At 44.3% G+C, this 22774-nt stretch overlaps 1 protein-coding gene across 2 annotated transcripts in view; it reads right to left on the bottom strand.

Annotated features, from left to right (window-relative positions):
• Positions 1 to 21472, bottom strand: part of TJP1 (tight junction protein 1) — a 141394-nt gene extending 119922 nt beyond the window's left edge. The window contains exon 1 of one of the 2 annotated variants that reach the window (XM_085850463.1): positions 21273 to 21472. Coding sequence is in view for 1 of the 2 variants with exons in the window: in XM_085850462.1 (XP_085706588.1) it covers positions 31 to 60 (30 nt within the window). In the remaining variant the exon portion in view is untranslated. Of the gene's footprint in view, positions 1 to 30; positions 206 to 21272 lie in introns of those variants that run through there. The other variant, XM_085850462.1, reaches the window with a different exon arrangement.
• Positions 21473 to 22774: the final 1302 nt, after the last annotated feature.

The raw sequence follows: 22774 nt of genomic DNA, 5'->3' as shown, positions 1-22774 counted from the left end.
CCCTCTTCATCCTCACATAGCCATCCATACCTTTTTAAAGGCAACTCCTCCATACGACATGGTGCACGGCGCTCCGATCTGCCGCACACCGCGAACAGCGGCTCTCGTTGTGCTAGATCTTGGTTTCTCACTCTTTCGCACAACCTGCCCCCTCCCTCTACCATTCTATAGTCCTCTCCGCCAGTCAAAGGTCTTCCCCGCCCAAAAGCTGCCCAATGGGCCAGCCAGCAGAGCGTGCCATTCCAGGGTGCCATGACAACGGACCATACCATCCTGTTCATCAAATCGAAGGGGGTGGGTGGGAGAGGCAAATTCTTTTGGAATAGATTCACCATGAGTCGAACCAGACTCACGTCGCTTACTCATGAACTTGTACAAATAAGTGTTACACAATGCTTACGTGTATATATTTATTTTTAACCACTCCAATAGAAAACAAACAAAAAAAAAAACATTAATTATACAAGCCATGTCATATATTCAACCTTCGAATTCCTGTGTCTTCAAGAAATAAACAAATGACACGCAACAGAGTCCTTTATTGATACAACAGGAATATTTGATCATTTAAAATAGAACTAGCAAAATTGTCATACACCTCATGTATGACCAAGATAATTAATACAAGTTAATCGTTAAGTAAATCAAATTAAGTCATCGAATTTTCAAAACTTGACACCATTTCCAATGCAGAACAATGATGTTGATAACTGATATTTGCCACACGACAAATTCTTCAAAAGCTTTATAAACCGGTCAAGATTTTTATTACAGTTAACAAATTGGGCAACCAAAATTGGAGTTGCAGCAAAAAACAAGCTCAAATCAGCTAAGATCCTCGTCCTCTTAATGATGACGTCATAAAAACGAATATGACGTCATTGTGATGTATCAGGTTTGCGATAAATTATCTGTGCTAATGCTCAGCTTGATTCCCGCAAATAAAATTCAAACAGCTTGCGTAGTTTGAGATAATGGCATAGGCGATTTCCATTAGCGGCGATATTATGACATCAACTTTTTTTCTAGGAATAATTTCCAAAATCGGAGATGGTTACTGCCTGCGCGTGGGCTTTCTGCATATACATGGCAAGTTTCACGAAGATCCGATGAAAACTCTGGGTGGTGAAAAAAAAAAGTCAAAAGAATAGTAATGACGTCATAAAAATTGATATGGCGTCAGTGATGCATCATATGTGCGGTAATTCATCTCTGCTATTGCCCTGTTCGATTCCCGCAAACAGAATTCAAAAAGCTTGCCTTGTTTCGGAGATAATTTTTTGGGCGATTTACATTAGCGGAGATATTTTGACGTCATAACTTTTTTTTCTTGGAGGAATTTTCAAAATTGGAGATGGTTACTGTCTGTGCAGGGTATTTTTTTTACAATATATATATATATATATATATATATATATATATATACATATATATATATACATACATATATATATGCCAAGTTTCAGGAAGTTTCGATGAAAATTGTAGGCTGTGAAACAAAAAAGTCCACAAGAACAACAACGTGAGTAAGACTTAGAGATCATCCACGAGGATCTAAAAACAACAATAATAATAATAATAATAATGATAATAATAATGATAATAAAACGAACCCAAGAGTGCAACACAGCAATGATGGCCCAAATGCCCTCATTCCCTCGTTTGAAGACTGGAACCGTCAAACTCCCAGAATCAGGGTGGATGTCCTAACCACAACACAACTGAATCTGGTGCAATAATCAAGAGATAGAGTCTGCAGACTGTTTGTTACAATTATAAATTATGTATAAATATTACTCAACACCCCTCCAACAAAATATATGAAATAAACAGCAATCATTTTAAAAGGGTCCCACCACCTCCTTTCCTGGGACTCAGAGTGTGCAAGCACAACAAACCACCTTTACATCAACCAAAGAAAATAACTACATCGCTTCATCTTTACACAGTTTGATCTGCATTTCCCACTTGGCTAGAAAAGGGCTCAACACACTGGCCAGAGTGTTTTATGACATGGATAATACTGTACAGTAAAACAATGAAAAATAATAATAATCTACATCGATGTTTTTGTCACGAGCCCTTACAACAGGAAAGACAATCAAAGTTAAAACAAATACATTAATCGTTACATGACATTGCCCCAAAAGTGCTAAAACAGGAAGATAAACATCATTTGACAATTCCAATTCTTTATTATTCTACTAATTAGGGTTGATAAAGGAGGATGATTTGTTGGCCTGGGGGGGGGGGGATAAAAAAAGGCTACAATGGCCAAAGGAAAAGTGAGCAAAATTAAACAAACACGGACAGGATGTGTGGCTGCATCTTGAGGGGGAGCAGATCTGCTTCGGAAGGACAAAAGTCCACAAAAAAGACAATGACAAAGTAACTATTTTACCATATACTTTGGGAAATGAGTCAAAAGGAACGGCAAATACCTTCAATGGCAAAAAAAAAAAAAAGTGAAAAACACAATGGCAGCATTAGGGGTAGTTAAATTATTGAAATAAACAAATGGACTTACTGTATGTATAAATAATAAATGAATCAATCAATCCAACTAGGTTTTAAGTTCATGAGAGATGCTTACAGATCGCTGCATCTCTAAAAATAGGTGATCATAATGGTTATTGATGGATGTGCTCTGTGTGAACCCAATTATCACCAACACAAGGTAACTTTCATCATGTCACACGAAGGGGCATTCACAATGAAAACCTTTACATTCCTCATGAGAATCCAATCAAAATCCCACGAACAATTTAAATTTTTGGGAGCGTCGTCGGCAGGCAACGCAATCAATTTAAACTTCTGTCTGTCCCTCATGATGTGCGTCGATGTGCCAACAGGTGACGTGTAGAATTTCATGCGTTTTATGTGGACTCGACATTCTCAACTACGTTTGACAATGTTCCACATTCTTATCAGTACTAAAACAACTTAGAGTACAATGAAACCGGGCTCACACTAAGCAGATCCAGTGACCACGCAAGGATCCCCTGACATTAGGGAGATGATCATCGGGATGGCGGTGTAGAAAATGTTTTGTCACAAAGGATCAAAAATAATAAATCATCGTATGTGTCACATCAGAGGATTTAAATGACAATTATAGTCGACCCATATAAAGCAACCTCAAAGTCAAACAAAAGTTTCCTTACAAAGAAAATCAACGTAATAAGCAATTAGGCCTATAGAGCCTGTGTAATGGGTGCCAACATATGGTTGTTTGTCCGTGCTCTATCCCTTTTGAAATAACTCGTGCCAAACAAGGAAGCAGCATGTACATATTGTTGCGGATTCGCGCCCGCCGGCGTGCGAGCGGCCACGTAACTCGAATCGCGGCACGTCACCCACCGGACGGACAATCCCGTCGTGACCCTCTCGGACTAACGCCGGGAACTAGTCACGGGTGGGCCTTTCGGCCTCACCACGATCGTGCCAATCGGCCCCCCGCGTGGGATAGGGTTGTTCGCCAAATTCGACCTACCTAAGTACCCACACGGAGGGTAGACCGGGCGATCGCACCTCGCCGCAGGTCGACTTCGGACACGGGCCACTTTAAGCGACCCGTTCCGTACTATCGGGATAACCGAGCGGTGTTATCGTCAACCTCGACGGTTCGATTAATTATTGGGCGTATTTAGCCCACGACCAACCCTTTACGTGAAGTAAGATGGAGATTCAATAAAAGAAAAGACGAAGCGAAACGGGAGAAACAGTTCAACATAAAGCACATTTATTCCGCGGAAAACGGAAAGCACACATATACAATTATACACCAAAAGCAAATGTAAAAGTAGAAGAAACACAACAATTCTGCACAAAAAGCAAATGTAACAATGCAGATCTACCACCGACTACCGAGCACACGGCAACACTGATACAGTTTTACTTCACAGACGGCGCCGACAACACATATACTCAAAGCAAAAGAAAAAGGGACCACCCTTAACGATGAGGGGGGCAGACGGGCCTGGGGCCGAGACCGCGTCGAGCCTACCCGTCTGGTGATGAGCCGCAAGATGGCGGCGGCACCCCGACTCCGCGGGCCTCGCTGGCACTGCCTGAAATGGGGTGGGAACGGGGCCCCCTTCTCACACTATCTCAGCGCGGGGGGAAACAGGAGGGGGTTGTTGATGCTCGGGGGAATGAGGATATCTCGCTGGCTCGGGTCCCGCGATGAGCGTCTCCACCGCGACCTCGGTCGCGTTACCGGCCTCCGCTCTCCGCAGCTCCCCGACTGACACGAGCGCCCTCTCGACTGCCTTTGCCGCCACCACCACCACTCTCCAACTCTCCACTCTTCTCAGCTCCGTCCAACTGCTTTCTCTGACTCTTCTCAACTCTCCTTCACTGACTGCCTTTCTGACTTGTTGGCGAGCGAACGCGGCCCTTTATAGCCCCCGTGGCTTCGCTCCTTCACCTTCCACTCTTCACCTCTGGCTGGCTCCCCATTGGACAGAGGAAAAGTGGGCGTGAATGCTTATTGATCCGCGAATCTGCATATAGCGATTATACTCCAACGCACCTGGAGGCGGGGCCAAATCGCCCCATGCTCGCTGATAGGACGGAACAGAAGTGGGCGTGAATCGTTTTTGATCCGATTTCTTCGGAAAGGCTGGTGTTTTTGCACCCGCTGCTCGGTGCGCGCCCTGCACGAGTCCAGGATCAGCACCCACAAGCGGCGCGGGAATGGCGGTGATGCGATGGTTGCGAGAGAGAGATGTGACGGTAAGGGTCGTGGCTGTTGGTGTGAAGCGGCGTTGCGGTTGGTGGTTGTTGTGTGGTGGTAGTAATGGCGGCTGGTACAAAATAAAGATGGTAAAAGAAAAACGGCTATCTAAAAGGGTCGCAGCCCGAATGAATGACATTTATTCCCTCTAAACAACGGGTTTTGGCCTAACTACACATATACTTAGATATATCTCACCTAAGGGACCTGAATGGTGGTTTGCGAATTTCGTAAACCACAACAATATATACGCCAAGTTTTTAAGTCTTTGGTACGACTCGACCCCGATTCAAACCACCGACCTCTCGGACCCACAGAGGACGCTCTGACCCGTACACCACCAAGTCTGGTGAATCGATATCCTTCATCGAGAAGAATACTATATTGTTTAACAATGACTTACTGGTATCATTAACATGTTAAGATACCCTCAACATCATAAATGTGAAAGAGTCAATTAAGCAGAGAGCCTCTTCAGATATAAAAAGGGAGACTAATATAAATTATGCTGTTCACCTGTTCAAGACAGTGGAAAGGAGAGATCACCTGTTTGCATTTTGTCGATTCGGCAATGTGAAGTACAAGAAACATCTACAAGTTTGAGTAGCATTTATAATAAAAATGCATCTCAAAAAATTAGGCTATTCCCACGATGTACAAAGCAAACGTCTACAAAATATGTCATAACTATCCCAAAAGTGTGGGAGAATACACAAGAAATGAGATCCCCTCATAATCACCTCCTGCCAATGCATAAAGTCCTGTCTCCTCCACCCGTTCCTCATAGCTTCGTCGAGCTATCTCTGGAATCACTCTCGTAGCTCGACAGTACCCTGTGGCAGCCATAATCTTCCTCAGATATATCTGCTTCTCGATGCGGTACACAATATTCCAGATGTGGCCTCACTCAATTCCTGTACAACGTTAACACCACCTCTCGATTTATAAATGATCCCCCTCTGAATACAACCGAAAACCCTATTTACTTTACCGATAGCTGCCTGGAACACCTCCCATACCTATTACCACTCCCAAATCCTTCTCCAATGTGACACACTCCAAAATTACCCCAAACATCCAGTAATCTCTATTTTCATTATTCTTACCCATCCCCAGCACCTTACAATTCTTTATGTTAAACTCTATCGAGCAATATATTAATGGATCGATGCTTTGATTTAGCTTAAAACTATGCATTTCATTTATGTACACTACTCCCTTCCCCATGGAGGTACCGTGATACTGATAAGGCCCATGAATTGCTAAGGTTGCGTTCCTGAATTACACCCAAACATAAGGTATGATAGGTGCACCACAAACGTGCTTTGGCAAAAACAACGGGAAACACGTACATCAAGCATGTTCAAATTGGTGAGGAGAGGGTAGAAAGAATAAGAAAGCAACCGACAAGTCGTTTTATCCCAATCGCATGAGAGTCCTGGGTTCACGAGACCTGTGTCATAGCAACGCAGCCGAGACAAGCATCGCTTTACCTGTTCGGAAAGATTGTTTTGAACACCTTTCGGAAGACTTGAATACAAATTGCATATTTACAACCTGGTATTGTCAATTAAATCACTTATTTGGGGGTGAGGATAACAATATTGCTAATTTATAAAGTCGCGTCTCATAGCTAAGTCGAGCTAGCCCTGGAATTAAGTTAGCAAATCGACAAGCTTTGGTTCTGAAATTGGAAAAATGTATGGAATCTCAGCCCGATCACACATGCCCAGAGTAGATAGACAATTAATTTACTCTTTCTGCATGTCTGGCATTCAAACAAAAATAAAAATCATTCCAAAACAGGAAACAAAGTTTTATTGGATTTTGGATGTGGACACAAACAGGCAGGAAGAACTGCTGCAACGTGTTATACAAGGTGGTGTACTAGACGCTGTGTCAACCGCGGGAAACTTCTGAAAAGAAAAACAAAACAAAAAATAAAAAAAGATGACTTTTTCTCCAGTCTTTATAACCTTAATTATATTTTATTTTATACGACTTGAATTATATACTTTAATACTGTCAAACACAAATCTACTTATTGGCACTTCCAAAAACCTTCCCTTTAAGAGTACTTGGACAAAATATTCATACTCTTCCCTCATGGCATGGGGAAGCAACTGAGATTCAGCAGACAATTGCAGCAGTGCCTACCGCCGTTTGTCTCGTACCAAACGCACAGCAACAGTTGAAAAGATCCTTTTCTTTGACACATGTAGCATGGAGGAGGTGTGATGTCCATGCTTATGTGTAAAGACTTCACAAAAGTGAATAAAACACAAAAGTTGGGTAAATGACAATTTGCTCAATTAATGATCTTCAAACCGCTTTGAGCAGTGTGCATGTGGCGGCTACCATTACATCCCCAATTAATCCCACCTCTTGGGGCATCAACCGAGAAGGAAGCTTTTGACTCGAGTCTTTCACAACTGGTTGGTTGGGGCCTGACGTTCGACTAAAGGCAACTTCGGCAGGAAATCATAATTGGCTCACGGTGCTGATAACTCGCCAACTCTTCACGAAACTCCATACATCTAGCATCCACCAAATAAGGCTAGCAGATGAGACGCCCGGCTTGACATCCATCCGAGGGACGGCGCCCTTCGTGTTGCAATGGCGAACCTGCGAAGCACCAATCGAGCAGTTTATAGTCAGGTCGGGAATCTAACCTGCTCGAAAGGTAAAAATCTGTTACCTGCATACAGTACTGCACTGTCAGAACCGGTGCCAAGCCTTTTGCAGACCAATAAGTGACCTGCCCTCCAATGTGGCTCAAGTGAGGTGAAGTGAATGATAAATCCATTGCTCAGCTCACAAGTCATTCCTTTTTATGAATAGAATACCAAGCAGAGTGTGAAGAAATAAAAGACAAAGCACCATTAGCTCTGTTTGCCCAAGCGTATCCGTGCAAATTGCCTTTAAAGAGGCTTCTTGTGTACATTTCAGGAAGTTCCGATGGGAACACCCTAAACATAGCCGGAGTTAGATTGCTTAGTCAGATCATTAATGCTCACCGGCCTTTGTTGAGATGGAATGATAAATGCTCAAAATAGAATGACTCGACTTGTGTTAAAGAATTTAGTGGGAAAGCAAGCTAAATACAAAAAGGTGAGTCATTGCACGTACATTTGGAATTGAAAGAGTACGCACGATATTAAAACAACGATCTTTGGTCACATTTACCTCTTCACCAGACGAAGGTCATAAACTGGTAGAACTTTAACCAAAAATTTCTTTGAGAATCACATCCAAAGCAGGAAGGGAATCTGAACCATCCCAGGCGAGCACACTGACGTCGGCTCAACATTGTTATAGTCGCAAGAGGATTTCGAACGTTGGGTCAATGGTGGTCCAATGGACAAAATTACGTTACCCCCAACATCAGTGTGTTGGATAGGATGCAGTCTCAGTCAAAAAAAGATAATCACTTGCATCAAGATGCCTACATGCATTATCTATGACGTCATTCTAGATGGAGTTTGGATCACTAATCAGTCGAGTTGGCCAAAGAAGTTAATGGCCCAAGTTTTTCATCAACAGGCCACTTTACAAAAAGAAATTCTAATTAGAGAAAAGATGTCATCATTTTTTTTAATCTACTCTCTCAAAAGCCGACATGGAAAGCAGTCATTTATTCGGGAGAAACTTTTTGAATTTTTTTTTGTTAACATCTCAAATGTGTAATAGGACCATAAAAGGGAACTAAAATGTTGGTTTGGTAGAGTCCTGGGAGGGGGGGTGCACGGATACCCTCTTTAGATACCTGGAGGTTTACAAATTTAACTTAAATTGACATCTCTTGTCCCTTGATCTCGGAGTTCAATCATATTTTAAGTTAAGTTTGTTACTTCCATAGGGTGAGCAAGAAGTTTTTAAATGTTCAATTATGACACTTTTGGCAAAAGATCAGATAAGATGGAAGTTGCAAAAAAAAAAATTAAAACTTTTGTTCATTCAAAGTGGGATGTTGCTTTGTGTGTACACGAGTGCAAAGCACCTGCTCCATAATTCTCAATGAAAAACGAACCGAGTCGGTATATTAGTCATCTGACTGTAAAGGGAATCAATAAAGGTAGCAGTGGAGTTGCTCAATGGTTTATCGAGTGCGCGTAGGAGGGAAGATAAGAACTATATTGATCGTGCTTTGGACCTTTCAGTACATTTTGATAAAAGTTCATAAACAGGACAGCTTCGACAAAACAAGAAGAATGCTTACATTGTGCATTAAAACAGAGAAGAGATGAGCCACTACCTGTAGGTTCTTTCAAAAGGCGTCAATTATTCCCGGCTTGCCAGGTCAGGTTTTTTCACCAAGTCTTTCACGAACCGGCTGGCCAAGCCTGAGGTTCAAACAACAGGAAGCTGCAAGTTGTTCTGGGTGGTGGGGACGACTCGCCTACTCTTGGGATCTTCAACATCCACCGACTAATGATGGAAGGCGGGATGTCCGGCTTAACGTCCGTCCGAGGGACAGGGCACTTTGCGATGAAATCAATGCCCTGCCTGTGAAACAGTCAACTCAACAGTTTAGAGTTGGGTCAAGAATCAAACTCGGTTAGATGGGGTACCACTGGACCATCCTCTCACACTAGGAGATACGGATGAGTCATCTTAGTGCAAACTATTGTCAGAGAATTATGCAGTTTTTCTGAGGCTCAATACTGAATGTGAGTTTATGAATACAACTACGTGTGAATTCAAAATTTTTAAAAGTTGCATCACATACAAATGCCATTTTTCAAGTACCCATCATAGAAAAAGGTGAGTGAATCTGTGGATGAGAACACTTTTCTACGATTGCCAAAATTCTTTCAAATGTGATTTTTAGGAAATAAAAGTTGTTTTTTTTTTGTTTGGAGTTCAGGTCATGCATGCACTGGCAATAGCACAATGAAACATCTCGTGCTGGATTACAGGAGCAGAGTTAGCCATTTAGGCAACAAATGCGCGCACACACACACACCAAAGTAGTGACAACTGCCGGAAATTCAGTTGTACAATCTCTCTGAATGGATGCAAAAACAGAACGACATCCAGTTATCATGTACATAGCTTGAAGCTGCAGGTTGTGCAACGAGTGACGAGCGAATTGCTTAATTAGGCAGTTTTGAGGGTCTCGTCTTTCTCATGTGCATTTTTTGCAGCCAGTTATGCACGAACTGTTTGTGTTCTGAATAGTGTTTAATCAGAAGAACTTGCACAAGTCAGAACTGATAGGGTATCGATTCCAATCTAAGATGTACTCCACGATAACTGCTATGTTTATGAATGATTACATCACTTGTGAGAAATATCCTCAGCACGTGATTAATAATTCTGAGACCAGGTCATCTATGTGAAGGATTGGGGGGCAGGGGGGGGGAGTTGTGGAATCATTAATTTAAGTGAACAAAAAAAACAAAAAAAAACAAGCAACTCACCAGACCCAAGGTCTCTGAATACTACGAGTAGTGATAACTTGCAATTAGAAGCCATTTTGTATCTATCAAGCACGGATGTGTGCCGATTTAGTGTAGGCATTATGTACCATGACCTCAAGCAAACTGCAACAAAAACTCACTTCCGTCATACCAAGGAAGGTGTCCTCTACGACATTAAAAAGTCTGAAGAAATCCTGCGAGGGGAAAGTCCTGAAATCAGTACATTTAATTTTTTTTTAAGATTGTGAGAAAGCATATGAAGGAACTCAGACACACCATGCTTTAGGGGATGCTGATCTCATTGTGCAGAAGGCTATGGAGTCTGCTATGGTCACCAACAGTGTCCTGGTCGGCAATGTGACAGAGGGATGGGGCAGGGTTCACGGGGTATTCAAGTCCTTACACGACAGGGACTTTCAGGAAGGAAAGCAGGGAATTTGAAGGAGGCAGGTTTAGAGTGGATTAACGAGGGTAGAAAAGATCATGTTTTTGGATGCAGGAAGATAAGAGATGGTGGTGAACAGCTGTTTTGAAGACCTGGTGGGAAGAGTGGGATGGAAGTGTGAGAGTTTGGAGGTGTGGAGGGGGAATGCCTTTGCATGGAAAAAAAAGAAAGGAAAAAAAGAATGATGAAAGAGTGAAGGTGAGCAGCGATTCTCGATTTTTTAGCAATTTTACCAGAAGTGGGTTGCTGGCGGGCCTTGAGCACCCTGCGGAAATATCGGGGGAGGGGTGGGGGGTGGAGAGAGAGAAGAGAGAGTAAAGAAGAGGAGAGGAGACCAACCCAAAGACAGGAGATACCAATGATCCTAAAGGCCTTGGTTTCCACAGCGTGAAGCCAAAAAAAGTGAGGTGGGAGCACCAGCCCAGAAGGGAGAGCAGTTACTCAATCAAGTCACGGACCAAAGCTTTGTATGTGGTGAGGAGCGCAGAGGTGCCAAGGAATGACTTTGCATGACGGAGGATGCTCAGTCGATGACTGGCTTTGGAGGCCAGCTTGGAAATATGCCTTTACCAGGAAAGATCATGGCAGATAGTGAGACCCAGAAGCTTGAATGAAAGGACTTCGAGAGGATTGTTGAGAAAGTATATGGGGGGGTTCTAAACGGTCCTTTCGGAGAGACATAATGAGTGAGATTTGTCAGGATTGAAAAATATGTTCCACGTGTTGGACCAGCTTGTGATTTTATCCAGATCTGCAGAGATCGAAGAGGCTGCTGCTTGCCAGTCTGAGGGATGGCAAATGGTATGGCAGAGGGTGGAGTCATCAGGAAAGAGATAAAGAGGATTTTTCAGAGTCAGAGAGATCATTGATGAAAACCAGAAAAAAAGTAAAGGGTCCAGAACACAGCCTTGAGGAACTCCAGCCTGGACAAGAAGAGGGGACGAGAAATTTCCATTAAGGGGCACACAGTGCTGTGACAGGAGTGGAAGTTGATGAGCCATGAGTGGAGATTGCCTTGGATGCCACAGGAAGAGAGTTTGGTGAGCAGCGAGGGGTGCCAGACCATATCAAAAGCACGCAATATGTCTAGGGAGCTTGCTCTGATCTCATGGCCGGAATTGAGGGCTTCCATCCATTGTTGGGAAAGCAGTAGCTGCAAGTCCAGGGTAAAATGACCTGGTCTGACTCCAAATTAATGATCAGAAATGAGGCCATTAGAGAAGAGAAAGGATTTCATGTCCGGAGCGATGATGGATTATATAACCTTGCAGATTGGTCTATAGTTGCAGGGATCTGTTTTTGCACCCTTTTTGTTATGCAGAGCAGTAATGTTTGTTGATTTCCAAGCAGATGACTGTGCAAATGAGAGGGTGAATAGAAGAGAGAGGGTGAGCAAGAGCAGCAGAGTAGGTTTTTAGGACATGTGGGCTGATGCAGTCTGAACTGGTTGCACAATCAGTCGAGGTTTGACAGCAAAATATCCACCTTGTCGGGAGAAAAGGACACAGAGTCCAGAAACAGGTAGGTGCGACGGGGTAAGGTGGGTACAAAAAGCAAGATTTAGAAGCAAACACCGAGTTTCAGCATTCAGCCTTTTCGCATGCAGTGTCAGCTGTGCGATCATTTGAGGTAAGGGATGGGATGGAGGTGGGGAACATGCACCACAAACAGATTTAACGAGATACCACCAGTGTTTGGAGAAGGGAGACACGTTTGAGAGTGCAGACTCGAGATTAGAAAGACGTTTCCTGGCTCTCCTTATGGTACACACACTTGTCCCGAGCTTTGTGGAGGGAGCTGAGATTGCCTTCAATTAGATTTGCCTTTCATGAGTCGAAGGCAAGTTGTTTCTGGACAACTGCCTCACCACAAGCTTCAGTGTACCATGGGCGAGAGGAAGGGCAAATCTGTGCGAGAGAGAGAGAGACAGACAGACAGACAGACAGACAGAGACAGACAGAGAGACAGACAGAGAGAGAGAGACAGACAGAGAGAAACGTTTCTTTGAAAGAATTCCCAGGATGAGTTGATGTCAGAGGAAGTAGAGATGGGAGACCAGTCCAGAATTTTGATGGCTGCTTGAAGTCCCTGCCAGTCGGCCTGAATGAAATACCAGACTCACCGGCGCTGAGGTGATTCTCCAATAACAACCAGAGAGATGTTTACTTTGACAAGCATGTGATCAGATGAACAACAACAGATAGTTTCAGGGAAATTGGTCAAAATCAGATCCAGAAGAGATGGAGTACAGTTGGTTGAGATCCAGGTCGGGAAGTTGACAGATTCAGTCAGTCCTAATGAGTCGCAGAAGCCTTTTGCTAAAGTTCCACGGCAGGTGAGGGAGGTACCCACACCCAGCCAACTAGCAAAATGAGAATTTATGTCGCCACATATGAGGAAGAGAGAGTTGGGATGAGAGAGAGAGAGAGAGAGAGAGAGAGAGAGAGAGAGAGAGAGAGAGAGAGAGAGAGAGAGAGAGAGAGAGAGAGAGAGAGAGAGAGAGAGAGAGAGAGAGAGAGAGAGTTGGGATGAGAGAGAGAGAGAGAGAGAGAGAGAGAGAGAGAGAGAGAGAGAGAGAGAGAGAGAGAGAGAGAGAGAGAGAGAGAGAGAGTTGGGATGAGAGAGAGAGAGAGAGAGAGAGAGAGAGAGAGAGAGTTGGGAGAGAGAGAGAGAGAGAGAGAGAGAGAGAGAGAGAGAGAGAGAGAGAGAGAGAGAGAGAGAGAGAGAGAGAGTTGGGATGAGAGAGAGAGAGAGAGAGAGAGAGAGAGAGAGAGAGAGAGAGAGAGAGTTGGGATGAGAGAGAGAGAGAGAGAGAGAGAGAGAGAGAGAGAGAGAGAGAGAGAGAGAGAGAGAGAGAGAGAGAGAGAGAGAGAGAGAGAGAGAGAGAGAGAGAGAGAGAGAGTTGGGATGAGAGAGAGAGAGAGAGAGAGAGAGAGAGAGAGAGTTGGGATGAGAGAGAGAGAGAGAGAGAGAGAGAGAGTTGGGATGAGAGAGAGAGAGAGAGAGAGAGAGAGAGAGAGAGTTGGGATGAGAGAGAGAGAGAGAGAGAGAGAGAGAGAGAGAGAGAGAGTTGGGATGAGAGAGAGAGAGAGAGAGAGAGAGAGTTGGGATGAGAGAGAGAGAGAGAGAGAGAGAGAGAGAGAGAGAGAGAGAGAGAGAGAGAGAGAGAGAGAGAGAGAGAGTTGGGATGAGAGAGAGAGAGAGAGAGAGAGAGAGTTGGGATGAGAGAGAGAGAGAGAGAGAGAGTTGGGATGAGAGAGAGAGAGAGAGAGAGAGAGAGAGAGAGAGAGAGAGAGAGAGAGAGAGAGAGAGTTGGGATGAGAGAGAGAGAGAGAGAGAGAGAGAGAGTTGGGATGAGAGAGAGAGAGAGAGAGAGAGAGAGAGAGAGAGAGAGAGTTGGGATGAGAGAGAGAGAGAGAGAGAGAGAGAGAGAGAGAGAGAGAGAGAGTTGGGATGAGAGAGAGAGAGAGAGAGAGAGAGTTGGGATGAGAGAGAGAGAGAGAGAGAGAGAGAGAGAGAGAGAGAGAGAGAGAGTTGGGATGAGAGAGAGAGAGAGAGAGAGAGAGAGAGAGAGAGAGAGAGAGAGAGAGAGAGAGAGAGAGAGAGAGAGAGAGAGAGAGAGAGAGAGAGAGAGAGAGAGAGAGAGAGAGAGAGAGAGAGAGAGAGAGAGAGAGAGAGAGAGAGAGAGAGAGAGAGAGAGAGAGAGAGAGAGAGAGAGAGAGAGAGAGAGAGAGAGAGAGAGAGAGAGAGAGAGTTGGGATGAGAGAGAGAGAGAGAGAGAGAGAGAGTTGGGATGAGAGAGAGAGAGAGAGAGAGAGAGAGAGAGAGAGAGAGAGAGAGAGAGAGAGAGAGAGAGAGAGAGAGTTGGGATGAGAGAGAGAGAGAGAGAGAGAGAGAGAGAGAGAGAGAGAGAGAGAGAGAGAGAGAGAGAGAGAGAGAGAGAGAGTTGGGATGAGAGAGAGAGAGAGAGAGAGAGAGAGAGAGAGAGAGAGAGAGAGAGAGAGAGGAGAGAGAGAGAGAGAGAGAGAGAGAGAGAGAGAGAGAGAGAGAGAGAGAGAGAGAGAGAGAGAGAGAGAGAGAGAGAGAGTTGGGATGAGAGAGAGAGAGAGAGAGAGAGAGAGAGAGAGAGAGAGAGAGAGAGAGAGAGAGAGAGAGAGAGAGAGAGAGAGAGAGAGAGAGAGAGAGAGAGAGAGAGAGTTGGGATGAGAGAGAGAGAGAGAGAGAGAGAGTTGGGATGAGAGAGAGAGAGAGAGAGAGAGAGAGAGAGAGAGAGAGAGAGAGAGAGAGAGAGAGAGAGAGAGAGAGAGAGAGAGAGAGAGAGAGAGAGAGAGAGAGAGAGAGAGAGAGAGAGAGTTGGGATGAGAGAGAGAGAGAGAGAGAGAGAGAGAGAGAGAGAGAGAGAGAGAGAGTTGGGATGAGAGAGAGAGAGAGAGAGAGAGAGAGAGAGAGAGAGAGAGAGAGAGTTGGGATGAGAGAGAGAGAGAGAGAGAGAGAGAGAGAGTTGGGATGAGAGAGAGAGAGAGAGAGAGAGAGAGAGAGAGAGAGAGAGAGAGAGAGAGAGAGAGAGAGAGAGAGAGAGAGTTGGGATGAGAGAGAGAGAGAGAGAGAGAGAGAGAGAGAGAGAGAGAGTTGGGATGAGAGAGAGAGAGAGAGAGAGAGAGAGAGAGAGAGAGAGAGAGAGAGAGAGAGAGAGAGTTGGGATGAGAGAGAGAGAGAGAGAGAGAGAGAGTTGGGATGAGAGAGAGAGAGAGAGAGAGAGACAGAGAGAGTTGGGATGAGAGAGAGAGAGAGAGAGAGAGAGAGAGTTGGGATGAGAGAGAGAGAGAGAGAGAGAGAGTTGGGATGAGAGAGAGAGAGAGAGAGAGAGAGAGAGAGAGAGAGAGAGAGAGAGAGAGAGAGTTGGGATGAGAGAGAGAGAGAGAGAGAGAGAGAGAGAGAGAGAGAGAGAGAGAGAGTTGGGATGAGAGAGAGAGAGAGAGAGAGAGAGAGAGAGAGAGAGAGAGAGAGAGAGAGTTGGGATGAGAGAGAGAGAGAGAGAGAGAGAGTTGGGATGAGAGAGAGAGAGAGAGAGAGTTGGGATGAGAGAGAGAGAGAGAGAGAGAGAGAGAGAGAGAGAGAGTTGGGATGAGAGAGAGAGAGAGAGAGAGAGAGAGAGAGAGAGAGAGAGAGAGAGAGAGAGAGAGAGAGAGAGAGAGAGAGAGTTGGGATGAGAGAGAGATGGGATGTGAGAGAGAGAGAGAGATGGGGTGAGAGAGAGAGAGAGAGGTGGGATGAGAGAGAGAGAGAGAGAGTTGGGATGAGAGAGAGAGAGAGAGAGAGAGAGAGAGAGAGAGAGTTGGGATGAGAGAGAGAGAGAGAGAGAGAGAGAGAGAGAGAGAGTTGGGATGAGAGAGAGAGAGAGAGAGAGAGAGTTGGGATGAGAGAGAGAGAGAGAGAGAGAGAGTTGGGATGAGAGAGAGAGAGAGAGAGAGAGAGAGTTGGGATGAGAGAGAGAGAGAGAGAGAGAGTTGGGATGAGAGAGAGAGAGAGAGAGAGAGTTGGGAAGAGAGAGAGAGAGAGAGTTGGGAAGAGAGAGAGAGAGAGAGTTGGGATGAGAGAGAGAGAGAGAGTTGGGATGAGAGAGAGAGAGAGAGAGAGAGAGTTGGGATGAGAGAGAGAGAGAGAGAGAGAGATGGGATGAGAGAGAGAGAGAGAGAGAGATGGGATGAGAGAGAGAGAGAGAGAGAGAGAGAGAGATGGGAAGAGAGAGAGACAGAGAGAGTAGGGATGAGAGAGTGAGAGAGAGAGAGAGTTGGGATGAGAGAGAGAGAGAGAGTTGGGATGAGAGAGAGAGAGAGAGTTGGGATGAGAGAGAGAGAGAGAGAGTTGGGATGAGAGAGAGAGAGAGAGAGAGTTGGGATGAGAGAGAGAGAGAGAGTTGGGATGAGAGAGAGAGAGAGAGTTGGGATGAGAGAGAGAGAGAGAGTTGGGATGAGAGAGAGAGAGAGAGAGAGTTGGGATGAGAGAGAGAGAGAGTTGGGATGAGAGAGAGAGAGAGAGAGAGAGAGAGAGAGTTGGGATGAGAGAGAGAGAGTTGGGATGAGAGTATAGAAGTTGGTACATATTTTTGGTGAGCAGTTGGATTCAGCTAGATTAATTCGGCAAGTTTAATACTGGAATAGGACAGGTCAAGGCTAGGAAGGCCAAGTTGCGCATCAGAGAATGAGGAAGGCCTAAGTTCCTCAAGGCTAGACCTGTGCCTTTTGCACTGAAAGCCAAAATGGAGGCAGAATTGGACCGTTTAGAGTCTGAGGGAATAATCGCGAAAAACAATTTTTCAAAATGGGGATCTCCTGTCATTCCCATTCTGAAAGCTGATGGTTCTCTTAGAATATGTGGGAATTACAAATTAACGTTTAATGAAGGAGCAGTCATGCATCAGAACCCATTTCCCAAGGTTGAATACCTATTGGCTGTGATAAGCGGTCGTCAGAAATGGCCCAATTTGGATCTACCGACTGCATAATCAACAGCTGGAGCTATAAGAGGGCTCTAAGGAGTAAGGACTATACTGCCATCGATGCACATCGTGGGTTGTATCGCTTCAACCATAAGCCCTGTGGCATATCGTCAGCTCCAGCGATTTTCCAGAAATTCATGGAAAGCACGTTAAGATCAACACCATTTGTAGTGGCTCAGCTGGACAACATCCTCATGTCAGACAAGAACCAGAAAGATCACCTCATTCAATTGGGTGAAGCGTTTCATCATCCACGACAGGCAGGCATTCGGTTGAACCAAGCAAAATGCTTCTTCTTCTTCTCATAATCGTCACAAATTGTGGATACTGGATTGACAGGATGGGTGCTGAACTTGTACAGGAGTCAATGAGGGCCATTGTGGATGCACAAGACCATGGGTTTTAAAGCAAACAGGGTTTCATGTTGTATTTGCATGGGGGTCAATTGTAAATCAATACGTTGTTTTAACACCATCAGAATTTAGTGAGGCTACATCTCAAAAATTGTGCGGTTTTGGTCACCACGACTTAGGATGGACAAAGCTGCCATCGAGAGGGTTCAGCACAGGGCTACGAGATCAATTCCAGGCCTAGCTCGACTCGGCGATGAGGAGCGGCTGAAGGAGACAGGGCTTTATAGACTAGAAAAGAGGCGGTTACGATGGGATATAATAGAGATGTTTGAGATAATGAAGGGGAGAGACAAAATAATTATTCGGCAGAGTGATCCTCATGATGAGACCAGGGGCCATAGCCTGAGTAAAGAAGATGAGTTAAACTGATAGTAAAGCAGGGGTACTGCACCCAAAGAGTAATAAATACATAGAATGGTCTCCCTGGACAGGTATTAGCAGCAGAAACAGTAGACGATGCAGAGTATTGCCTGTGGGGTCTCTTTAAGGGGTGGTGTGTGGTTGGAGTGTTTTTCAGCCAAGAACCAATTTTGCCCACTCCCCCCCCCCCCAACCCAGAAAGAAAAAAAAATTGCATTTTTTGTTGTCTCTTCCTGCAAATTGGTCTGGTGCTGATGTGGTGCAGGCATGATGGGCCAAATGCCCTCCTCCTGTGTCCAATTTCCTTGTGTATCCATTCAATATGGACAGACAAAGGTCAGACCATCAGAGTTCAATCATCACCTACTAGCACATTCTCTTTTAAAGATCTGGAGCGTTTATGTAAAGAGGGGTGGGTACGTAGGTACACACACACACACACACACACACACACACACACACACACACACACACACACACACACACACACACACACACACACACACACACACACACACACACAACCACCATGAGCCTTTATAAGAGTATGCACCATCGAGCCTGTGCCAGCAGGTCTGAAAACGTGACTTTAAAGTCCTTCTACGATGCTTACCATGTACAAAAAGTAATAAAAATCTTAACATTTCTACTGGTCCCAGGAACCAAACATTGTTGGTGTTAACCTCAGTTTCTCTGCTATGGAAAGGGTAGGCAAATTCATTCCATGGCAGGAAAATCTTATCGCAAATGTATGATCTGTCAGAATGAATGAACGAACATACAAAGAAATAAATTCTACAAATGAAACGATCCTTAAACAAACCAGAGATAACTTTTTACTCCTTCAAAAGGTAATTTTTTTGTTGGGAATGCTGGAAGGTCATCACATGTCGTTTTGAACGAATTGCTTTTGTTCCTGAAGAGCAAAGACATCGAGGACTCCACGATGATCACTGCGCTACCTTGATAGGGCTGACAGGGAAGGCCAAGAGGTACACACACTCATCTCAAAGCAGTCTAGCCTGGGTTTGAATCCCAACCCAAATATAAACTGTCATCGCAGTGTTTTACCGGCAGGCGATTCATCAATGTGTGTGCAATCGCTTGGATCCGGTCTGCTGACATTAAAGATCCCAGAGTCCTTCGTGAGGAGTAGGCGAGCTATCGCCGGGCACCAATAAAATTCCAAATTCCAACCATAATCTACAGGGAGCACTGCATCAACGGCACAGCCACACACTCAGCCAATGATGCTACCTCGCAGCCTTGTGCTGCAACAGAAGACGGAACATTGGTGTACAAATGAACACAGGAAAAAAAGCAATGGACTCTCGAAAAACCAGTTATAGTAACAAAGATCCATGTGAACAGTTCCTTGCATGAAGACCACCAAAGGGTTGAAACGTCGAACCTAAGCCTGACTGGGAAACTCCACTCATTGTTGGAGTACTTCTCAACACCCGTCTCCACTGTATCACAAAGTGAGTGCAACGTAGATTTCCCACCCCTATCACAGGGCAAGTGTGAAGTAGATTTCCCACCCGAATCACAGTGTGAGTGTAAAGTAGATTTAACACCCTAATCACAAAGTGAGTGCAACGTAGATTTCCCACCCCTATCACAGGGCAAGTGTGAAGTAGAGTTCCCACCCGAATCACAGTGTGAGTGTAAAGTAGATTTCCCACCCGAATCACAAGGCGAGTGTAAAGTAGGTTTCCCACCCCTATCATAAGGTGAGTGTAAAGTAGGTTTCCCACCCCTATCACAGAGCGAGTGTGAAGTACATTTCCGACCCGAATCACAGTGCGAGTGTAAAGTAGATTTCCCACCCAAATCACAAGGTGAGTGTAAAGTACGTTTCCTACCCCCATCATAAGGTGAGTGTAAAGTAGGTTTTCCACCCCCATCACAAAGTGTGTGTAAAGTAGGTTTCCCACCCCTATCACAAGGTGTGTGTAAAGTAGGTTTCCCACCCCTATCACAAGGTGTGCGTAAAGTAGGTTTCCCACCCCTATCACAGGGTGAGTGTAAAGTAGGTTTCCCACCCCCATCACAAGGTGAGTGTAAAGTAGGTTTCCCACCCCCATCACAAGGTGAGTGTAAAGTAGGTTTCCCACCCCTATCACAAGGTGAGTGTAAAGTAGATTTCCCACCCCCATCACAAGGTGAGTGTAAAGTAGGTTTCCCACCCCCATCACAAGGTGAGTGTAAAGTAGGTTTCCCACCCCTATCACAAGGTTAGTGTAAAGTAGGTTTCCCACCCCTATCACAGTGTAAGTGTAAAGTAGGTTTCCCACCCCTATCACAGGGCAAGTGTGAAGTAGAGTTCCCACCCGAATCACAAGGCGAGTGTAAAGTAGGTTTCCCACCCCTATCATAAGGTGAGTGTAAAGTAGGTTTCACACCCCTATCACAGTGTAAGTGTAAAGTAGGTTTCACACCCCTATCACAGTGTAAGTGTAAAGTAGGTTTCACACCCCTATCACAGTGTAAGTGTAAAGTAGGTTTCACACCCCTATCACAGTGTAAGTGTAAAGTAGGTTTCACACCCCCATCACAAGGTGAGTGTAAAGTAGGTTTCCCAGGCATTATGAGGGACTCGTTAAAACGAAGTCCGAAATAACTTAGAGATCATGACAACGATAAACAAACATTTTCTCTTTTCATCGAAATCACTTCGCCATGAGACAAAACGGGGATTCCTTGTGCGAGATGCTGTCGTTTGTCCTTATAAAACAACATCTTCTACACTCCTCAAAATTTCCTTCTGCAAAGCAGACTCGTCACCCAATAAATACAAACATGGCACCAGTGTAAACATGAGTACAGGAAATGTTACACTCATTAGGGAAGCTCGCCAAAGGAATCAAATTGATAAGTCAACAAATAAGGAGGAATTTGACTCCACCCTGCAATCCCTAATCCTCACGCTTTGGCCACTTCGATCCTCCTCTGGTGACGATGTAATCAATAAATACTCCCAACGGCATTTTCACTCAGATCATTCAGAAAGGGAGAACGCGAACACACATTGGCAAGTCAGACAGGTTGTACAACCGGCGAACACACATTGGCAAGTCAGATAGGTTGTACAACCAGCGAACACTCGGCAACGTCATCGGTCGAACTCGAACTTCACACAACCTCACTTGTGTGGTAAACATGCGTCATCCGTTCCTCTCGTATTACTATTAAAATCTATGTATTACTATGTATATTACTATTAAAATCTATGTATTACGAACGCACTGTGAGGGGAGACGGGATAACCCATAGGTGCGTACGTAATAAATAGATATCAATGTTCGGTAAACAGGCTTAGAAGTGAACTGTGACGAGAAGGCCCTGAAGAGAAAAGAAAAAAAAAAAAAAAAAAGAACGAAGCGCAACTTACTGAAGAAACAGCAAACGATTGTCCGATCAAATCGACCAGTCAATCCCAAAGGAGCGCTCAGTGTGGCGAGGTCCCTCGCACGGAACTTCAAGCCAAGGCCACAATGATTGAAGGGAATATGTAATCACGTGAAACAATCCCAATTGGAGCGAGCTCGGCGCGAGCCTGGAACGTGCAGGTATGAGGAAGTCACCAGGTTCCTGCACGCCCAGGTGAACGTCGGCCAATCAGTGCGATTCTACCTGCACGCCCATGTGAACGTCAGCCAATCAGTGCGATTCTACCTGCACGGTGTTTTTTTTTTGTTTGTTTGTTTTTTTTTCCCCCCCACGCCCTTGACGTCACGTGACCAGCAATTTGGTCCATTCTCGTCAATTCAATGCAATTCAAGACCATTGTACTCCAGGAAAACATTCAATTTGATCTCCATCTCATCTTTGGTCAACAAATACTCCTCCTTCTCCTCCTCCTTCTCCTCCTCCTTCTCAAGGTTTATTTTAACGTGCAATAGACCCCCACTTGTGCAGTTCTAAATCCAATTTTGTGCAGTACTAAAATTTATAATAAAAACTCCATTGTCATATAAAGAAACACGAAGTCAATGCATGACCATGATACTGAAAAGCAAAAGTACCTTTATTTAGTGTTTTTATGACAAGAAGTATATTTTTAATTTTACATACACAAATGTATGCTGATTAGTACTTTGTTTTAAAAATTTTGTCAAATACTAAGATGGTTAAAACTTAAAACACGGTGTTTATATGACATATATATATATATATATATATATATATATATATATATATATATATATATATATATATATATATATATATATATTTTAGTCTTACACATGCTGAATTGTACTTTGATTTACACTTTATGTCAAACAGTACATGGTACAAGATGGCTAACACAGTGAAACTTTCATAAATGCAAGATTTGCAAAGTTGTATCCGGCATATAATCTAAAAACATCTTTTTTTCAATGGCAGTTCAGCTGTTTCTGATTCTGCATCAAGACTGTCATCAGCATTTATTTTCTGCGCTTCAGAGAATACACCTTTAAAGTAACTTTGTTCCTTTGCTTTGGTTACTTCTCTTGTTCGACGTGCCTTTGTGGAAAGCCAGGTGAGAATAGCAGGCCATGGATCCCACAAGTCAATTGCAGGCATATTGTAATGGACGTATAAATAATAATAATAATAATTATTATCTGTCTCTAATGACATTCTTGAGCGGTCTATGCTTTTCAGTGCATTGCTGGAGCTGATAAGTCTCTCCACATCTGCTGAATGCGGCTTTGCTGCTAAAATTCTGGCATAAACTCTGGCCAAAGTATCGTAGTGCCCACCTGCAGCTAAAAGCTGGCTGATTATTTTTGACAGGGTTAGGTTAGAGAATTGCCCCCGACTCTGTGAAATCGTTGTACTCCATGCCCAAAGCCATAAGATCTAAATCTGGACACATAAGTTTGTGGACTGCCTCTAGGTTTGCAT

Source organism: Eptatretus burgeri, chromosome 12, assembly GCF_056783735.1.
Source record: "Eptatretus burgeri isolate ZD-2024b chromosome 12, Ebu_testis_v1, whole genome shotgun sequence".
NCBI classification, from domain to species: Eukaryota; Metazoa; Chordata; class Myxini; order Myxiniformes; family Myxinidae; genus Eptatretus; species Eptatretus burgeri.
This window is presented reverse-complemented; position numbering and strand designations above follow the sequence as displayed.